At 43.9% G+C, this 7,527-nt stretch overlaps 1 protein-coding gene across 2 annotated transcripts; it reads right to left on the bottom strand.

The window, feature by feature from the left end:
• Nucleotides 1-400: 400 nt before the first annotated feature.
• On the bottom strand, nt 401-4,973 carry LOC120452048 (calnexin). 2 transcript variants are annotated; one of them, XM_039636110.2, is made up of 9 exons: nt 4,600-4,973; nt 3,612-3,950; nt 3,410-3,481; nt 3,175-3,308; nt 2,238-2,826; nt 2,035-2,175; nt 1,816-1,941; nt 1,251-1,481; nt 401-1,177 (listed from the first exon to the last, which is right to left on the bottom strand). In XM_039636110.2, exons 1-9 carry the CDS (start codon nt 4,747-4,749, stop codon nt 1,133-1,135), a joined length of 1,827 nt encoding a protein of 608 aa, XP_039492044.1. In that variant the 5' UTR covers nt 4,750-4,973; the 3' UTR covers nt 401-1,132. The 2 variants fall into 2 exon arrangements, with proteins under 2 accessions (XP_039492044.1, XP_039492043.1); XM_039636109.2 differs by lacking the exon at nt 1,816-1,941 and adding an exon at nt 1,549-1,677 and having other exon boundaries at nt 4,600-4,971.
• Between the last annotated feature and the right edge of the window lie 2,554 nt (nt 4,974-7,527).

The raw sequence follows: 7,527 nt of genomic DNA, 5'->3' as shown, positions 1-7,527 counted from the left end.
TGCCGATTGAATTGTATTGGCGGCGGGGTTGGGGTGTCCTTCTTTCTTGACTCGCAAAATTGTTGTTAAATGTATTTTATGCCGGCCGACCGCCAGCAGATCAACCAATCGGCCAAATAATGAAAACATTTTGCCATTTGGCATTTGGCAAATGCCCCAAAACCGCACGAATGCAATGTGTCTGGTCTGGTCGGCGCCCCACGCACCGCCGAGCATAATAAATCCGATTCGAATCTGATCTATTTCAACATCAGGGGTTGACATTTAAATTAACACCCACATGGTAATGTGGGGCCGCACTTCTGGGGGTTGCAATCAGGACCTGTGTTGGCGGCAGGACTTGGCTTAGTCCTTTCGGTTAGCTGCTGGCTGCTGGTTGCTTGGAATCATAGACTGTTGCTTTGGTTTTGACATTTAGTTTTATTTTTCGCTGTAAATTTTCATCGATACAAATGAAAATGGAAACTTGAGTATAACTATCATACTATTCAATTTCGTTTAAATTACATAATATTAAACTAGATGCTTGCCTTTAGATTTCTCTGCTTTAGTTCCCTCTTTGTTTGCATGCTGCTTTAGTTTTAGTTGTAGTTTTGTTTCCCTCAATTGTCTAGTTGGTGTTTTTTTTTTTTTTTTTTTTTTACACAAATCAAAAGGAGGATTTGCACTTCAACTAAACACTATAAAGCGGTGCCATCGGCTGGCTCTGTGGAGGGTTAGTAAGTATATATAGGAGATATAGGAGACGACAGAGGGTCGAACACGACAGAAATGCAACGATAATACGGCAAAAGTACGTACAGAGTTGACTAAACCGAACCGAACCGCGTAAGCTGACAAATTAAATTAAGAGACTTCACTAGAAACTGTTTGTTTTACAGTGTGAGAGTGTGTGTTTATTTCTCCATTTTGTGTGTGTGTTTCTCCATGTGTGTGTGTGTGTGGGAGAGTGTATGTGTGTAGTTTGAGGGAGATGTCGGCTGCCTCGGCGAAAAAACAACATGTTTGAAATGTACGTTTGCTTGGACATTTGGTTGTTGGTGTTTCGCAACCGCTGGCTTTTGGAATTGGATTAAGTTTTTATTTAGAGTTGCAGTATTTGTTTGCGGATTTGGCATCGGAGGATGCCCGCTTACTCCTTGCGCGCCTGACGCTTGCGTGTTTTTGTGTTAGATTCCTAAAAAGGATAAAAGCATAGGATTGAAGATTAGATTTCATAGTCACAAGTCGAAAGGGTTTTTCGAACGCACCTCAGTCTGTGCGGGCTCTTGATTCTCCGCCGCCTTGGTCTCCTTTTCGTTATCATCTAAATCAGACTTTTGGTTCTTCTTGGGACTAGCGGACAGCGGTGTGCTCTCCTTGCTGGAATCGCCAGCGGCCCTTTCGTCGCTCTCCTCCTCCTCCTCGGCCTCGGGCTCATCATCGGGCTGAGGATCGTCGGTCTTCTTGGCCTCAGCAGCGGCCTTTTTGGCAGCAGAGTCCTAATATCAAAGGCACAATTAGTAAATTCCCCAAGTACAAGTTGAGTGAAAGCTTAAGCAACATTACCTGACTCTTAGCGGTACCAAATCTACAGTAGATGGTGAGGGCAACCAGCGCCACAATGGCCACCAGGCCAATGCCCCAGATCGAGGGATTGGCCTTGGCTAGCTCGACTACCTTATTCACGAATGAGTCCTATGAAATGAGAAAGCCAAAGAATAGCAGTAGCAATTACAGGTGCAGGGTGCAAGGCCAATATGAGAGTGTTCATGTGGGTGTACTGTAGGCACTTATTATAAAAAATTTAAAGCGAAAGACAAGGCCGGGGCCAACCTCTTTGGCGCGTCGGTAGAGATAGAAGACATAGCAACTGGCCGGAATGAGCAGGTACAGGAAGTACAGGGCCCACCAGCCGGGCTTGTAGTTCATGCGGCGCATCAGGCGGTGCCAGAAGGTTTTCTTCAAATTGGATAGAGTAGTAGTCTCTCAATTACGATACGCTGTGTATTTTTGTGAAGGAGGTGGAGAAAGAGGTTAAGGGCTTAAACTTACCGATTCACGATCAATGTAGCGACGCTTGATGTCGAAGCTGTTGGCGGCAAAGTCACGAGCCACCTCCACATCGTCCGTGATGATCAGATTATCGAAGAGAATGTCGCTGGACATGGACCACAGCTCCAGACCCACAGCGCTCTAAATAGAGTTACTTTGGCTATAGTAAAGTGGACAGTGAAAGTCATGCAAATAGCACTTACGATTGGGGTCATTTGGAAGGGCTTCAGATCCTCAAAGAAGTCTGGATTGACAATCTTCCTGGGTGCCCACTTGCCCTGGTAGTTGGGGTTCTCGATCATTGGTGCACGCCACTTGCCCTTGTAGTTGGGATTGGGGATGAGCGGAGCCTTCCACTTGCCACAGCCGGGTGCCTTCTCGCACACTGGATTGTCCACCAATGGAGCCTCCCACTCGCCATCGATTTCGGCATCCCAATCTTCGGGTTTGGTGGCAGTTGGATCGAAAATCATGTCGGGCTCATCCTCAAGCCAGCCATTGGGCATGACGGCATCGGTATCGGGCAGCTGTGGTGGAGCATCCTCGTCCCAATCCTCGGGCTTGTGGGCAGTGGGGTCTGGGATCTTCTCTCGCTCATCCCACGATTCTGGTTTGTGGTCATTGGGGTCGTCGATCTCCGTCGGCGGGTTGACTGGTGGCTTGAAGTCGGTCAGTAGGGAACCCTCGTTGATGATTTTGTGGTCAACGCGAATCTCGAAGCTGTTATCGGGACGGACCACCAGCTGGTAGAGATGGGGTAGCTTGTCCTTGAATGGCTCTTCCAAACGGTTCCTAAAAGCAAAGTACCAAGGGAAATTAATCATCGATGGGATTATAAATATACGGTTTATCTGCCTCTTCAAAAAGTCAGCTCATCGATGGGGGCAACAGTCCACATCGATGACGATGAGCCAAACGGGTGATAAAGGTCTAAATTACGGCTAATATACAAGCGAGCAAAGGTGATTCCGGAGATATTACACGTAAGCGCAATGTCGAGCACCAATTTGGTTTCTATGGAACGCACTGAACCGTCTAAGCCAGATGGCTTATGTTGGTGATTCTATTGATAGCGATAACGCTTGAATGAGCTGCTGATTTCCCATCTCCCGAAGAGTTGTGTTCATTTAATGGACTCACTTTGGCTTGTTGCAGTGCTTCTCGGTGATGGTGCCATTAATTGGATTGACGTGCCGGAATATGAAGTGCATTTTCACATCGTTGCCGCACTTGTCCGGTCCAAACATGATGGTATAGGGTGTCTTGTCATTGAACTACAAATAAACAGAGTCGCATTCGGGGGTTGTTTACGATTTATGTGCGTTGTGGGGTTCAGGCGACTGTGATCTATGAGGGCATTGCCTCCCGCACTTACGGCTTTTAGTTGCTCCGTGTCTTTTCCGGCGGACAAAAGTTTCAGATACGAGCCGCCGCACTCCTGACCCTCCTACGAAAAAAAAAAATAAATAAAAACGAGAATAAGCCGGTGGAGAACGAGAATTGGGTCAGTAAGCGGGTATTAATTGGATTTGCAAGGCGGCTGATGCAATCCCAGTGCTTTTCACTAGGTGACGAACCTGCAACGTGACCTCGTACTGCACCACCAGCGGCTTGTCCGACTTGAACTCGAACGGCTGGCGGAGGGGCGCGGCTATGGCCGCATGCTTGGCCTTCGACTTGAGCACCAGACCCAGATCGTTTGCCCAAACGATGCGCTGCGGCGACTCCCAGTTCCAGATGCCATCGTACTTGGAGATCTCCTCGGCGATGTCGTCCTTCTTGGCCTGCGACAGAACCCACTTCTTCCTGGACGCCTCCACGTCGTCGAAGTGATCTGCGAAGTGGAACTTCTTGGCATCGATCACCGGGCTCTCGTAGGCCAGCTTCTCATCGCCATCGATGGCGGTGGGTTCCTCCTGCAAGGCGAATATGTTGAAACATTAGATAAGGTGCAATAAAAGCCGAAGCACGCGGTTGTCAGTGGGGAAAGTGAAAGAGAGAGAGAGAAAGATGGGTGGCCAGCATGGGCTTAAATTGGAGAGCGCTACAGCAGGGGGCATTTCAATAGCCACCACACTGGTTAAAGCTATTTGATAAAATGCTCTGTAACTTGTAGAGCAGTAAATTGCTATTAGCTTGACCTCATTTGTAGCTGTCACTACCCCGGAAACGTTTTCAGTGATGACTGGCCAAAATTCTAGAGTAAGCTAATTAAATGCCAACTTTACTCATGGAACCTCTGATGTAACCTGTGGAGCAACAGATTAGCGCATTCTTGGCGCTGCCATGGGAAGTTTCTATCTGCTTGACCTCGTCTGTGGGTAAACAGTTGTATTTTCCCTCGCATTCGGATTTCTTGCTGGAAAAGTGAGACACACTCGCATGCTAATTGTGGGTCATAAAGCGAAGAAGCCGGCCGCACCGACCCCTCCGGCCCCCTCAGCAACCCCTTCCCCACGAACTCAACAAGCGCGTTTTGCCTTTTTTTCTAGTACGTTCCACTGACGTGTACTTTTTTCTCTCGTTTTTTATCTGGCAACTGTCATCGCAGCGCGACCCACTCACCTGCACATCCTCCACATAGCCGTCCTCGAAGTCGTCCGACTCCGAATCCGGGCCCAAATCGGCGGCTTTGGCCGCACTCAACAGCAGCAAACTGCTGGCCAAGAGCAACGCCAGCGTTGCGGCCCGGTTTCCTCCCATTTTCCACGCCATTTTCACCCACTTTTCGCTCGCTCGCTCGCTGGCTGGGATTTTGTATCCACGGAAAACCAGGTGGTGGACTGTGTTGTGCGCGCACTGCTTTTTTACAGTTTTCCCCGACTGCGGACTGTTGCGGAATAACGAGAATCGAGATCTGGCACGACGAACTATTTGTAATTAAATTAATGTAAATTATACATTTTCTCTGCTGCGCTGCCTACTGTGTTCTGTGCTTCCTCTTCCCCTGCTTTGGTATGTGACCGCAAAGTGCAAATGGTCACACTGTCGCTTTATGTTGTACCCTACAGTAGGGTATTACAGTTAAGAGAATATATTTTGCTAGCTAAAATGGTAGATGGAGTGGAAGTTTCTTACAAAGAGCACAATTTCAACGAGCCCACTGTGTAATTCATTTGATTTTTAGAGACAGTACTAAGCTACAGAAAAGCTAGAATATGTTTGCTTTATTAGTTTTTACATAGTTCTTTTTAGTATATAATAACTTATTAATAATTTAACTTTGGATACCTGAGAGATATCGATATGCCTCACTCCAATCGTCAGAGCAGGGTTTGGAACTCCGATATGTTGGAAGCAGAGGCTCAATCCCCAGGCGGCGATTTAATATTGCATACTTTTGACTGCTAAGCATAATTAATAAAGTAAGATATATAATAAATTGTATAAGCAAAACAATGCAAAATAAAGAATAATTGTTACAAAGATATACAACCCCAAAAATCATCAAAAATATTCGTTTTTCGGAGAAAACTCGAGAAATATTAGCCAAAATATGGATTGTCATACTTTATTGAACTCGTAATCGAATTCCTTTTCCACCCAAATTCAAATTTTGGAAAGAAAATGTGGAGCCCAATTTGGCAAAAAAATGAAAAGTTTGTGAACATTTTTTTTTCGAAAATTATAAAAATAGTAATTGGAATATTTAGCTATGTTAATTGGCAGTACAAAACGTTCTTAATTTTAGCTCTGCCACCTTTTTTGGCAAAGTTATGCCGAAAACCCCGATTGAAAATATCCCATTTTTTAAAACAATTTTTTGTTCGATTTTTGTTTAAAAATAATCCGTTTTTTTTCGATAGCAGTAAAAATATTTGTCCTAAAGTGGAATGCCATACCTCGCTGAATTCGTAACAAAATTCCCTATCGATCCATGTACATACATTGAAATGCTAATTTGTTGCCATTTTTCGCAAATTTTGATGATGGTACCCCTTCTAAAAAAGGCAAAAATTTGACAAATTTTTTTTTTCAAATATCAAAAAAGTAGGGACAGACATAGTTAGATATGTTAATTAGTAGCACAAAACAGTCATTATTTTAGCTGTGCGGCCATTTTTGGCCAAGTTATGCCGAAAACGCCGATTACAAATATCAAATTTTTTACAAAATTTTTCTTTTCTATTTTTTGATACAAAAATAATCTGTTTTTGTTCGATAGCAGTGAAAATAGTTGTCCAAAAGTGGAATGCCATACCTCGCTGAATTCGTAACAAAATTCCCTATCGATCCATGTACATACATTAAAATGCTAATTTGTTGCCATTTTTCGCAAATTTTGATGATGGTACCCTTTATCAAAAATGCAAAAATTTGTACATTTTTTTTTTAGTCGAAAATTATAAAAAAATTGGCAGTAAAAAACGGTCTTCATTTTGGCTCTGCCACCTTTTTTGGCCAAGTTATGGCAAAACCTAATTTGATTAAAGCGAAATTAGAAGTATCTAGCACAGAAGTAACAGCCACCACTTTATCATTGTGTTGTATTCCCCCGCTGCCCATATTGATATTAATATTGTGTGCGATGCGCGATTTCCACTGAAATATTGGCATACATTTATTTTTCAACGGACATATAGTATCTGAATCAAACACTTCGTGGCATGAAAGTAGTCTTGCATGTTGCAATTATTTTAAAAGCCCGGCGGCTCAAATAATGCTCCACAAAGGGAATGACTAAGCCACCCAATAAACTTGATGGCTGGCAAAAGTTGCCCCTTTCCACGCGTCACTCTGTAAAACAAAGTGGCATTCATTTGAGCATAAAATTATAATAAAAACTCCTGGCTTATTGGGTGCCTTTGTGGGTGGCCTCCAATTGATGCCACGCCTTCTCAATGCTGAGAAAATAAGTGTAAACGTTCCAGGCAATAACTAAAAAGGTTTTATAAATTATAAGCACTGAAGATAGGAATAATTCTGCATTTGCCCCACAATGCAACAGGTGTGGGATGTGATTAACAAGATAAACAGATTTCTTTCAGTGCACATGCTTTAACTGTGGCAACTTATCTGCGGCACGCGCAATTCTGCTGCTGCTTCTATTGCTGCCACTGTCAGTTTTTTTCGTTCCTTTTTTGTTTGCAACTGCATACAAAAAGCTTTCTGTTTAATGGAATATTTAACACAATTTAAAAAGTTTTTTTCTAAAGACAAACAAAGACTCGGAAGCACACACATGTGGGTGGGTGGGTGTTGCACATATGTATATGTATATGATGGGGGTACTCAGAAGAGAGGCAACTTTTGTTGGAGCCTCCGGACTGCAGAAAACTAAACACGTGCACACAGACATTTCTTTTTTTTTATGGAAATTGTGTAATGACAGTTAATGAGGGTACTACATAAACAGACACAAGCACACCTCCAACACACGCACATACACAGACACACACACAAACACACCTTTGAAAGCGCCCCACCTGAGCATAAACAGCCAGTGTTGTCAAGTGTTCTATTAACAACGAGGCCAGCTTACCAACACTTGAG

The sequence above is a fragment of the Drosophila santomea genome, chromosome 3R (genome assembly GCF_016746245.2).
Source record: "Drosophila santomea strain STO CAGO 1482 chromosome 3R, Prin_Dsan_1.1, whole genome shotgun sequence".
In the NCBI taxonomy this organism is placed as follows: domain Eukaryota; kingdom Metazoa; phylum Arthropoda; class Insecta; order Diptera; family Drosophilidae; genus Drosophila; species Drosophila santomea.
This window is presented reverse-complemented; position numbering and strand designations above follow the sequence as displayed.

Bases quoted from the DNA above. Each gene is read 5' to 3' on its own strand.
- LOC120452048 (XM_039636109.2), bottom strand. From the start codon at position 4,749: ATGGCGTGGAAAATGGGAGGAAACCGGGCCGCAACGCTGGCGTTGCTC. The intron at 3,482-3,611 runs GTTCGTCACCTA...TTTTTTTCGTAG, and splicing joins AGTACGAGGTCACGTTGCAG to GAGGGTCAGGAGTGCGGCGG. The intron at 1,678-2,034 runs GTAAGTTTAAGC...CTCATTTCATAG, and splicing joins GCTACATTGATCGTGAATCG to GACTCATTCGTGAATAAGGT.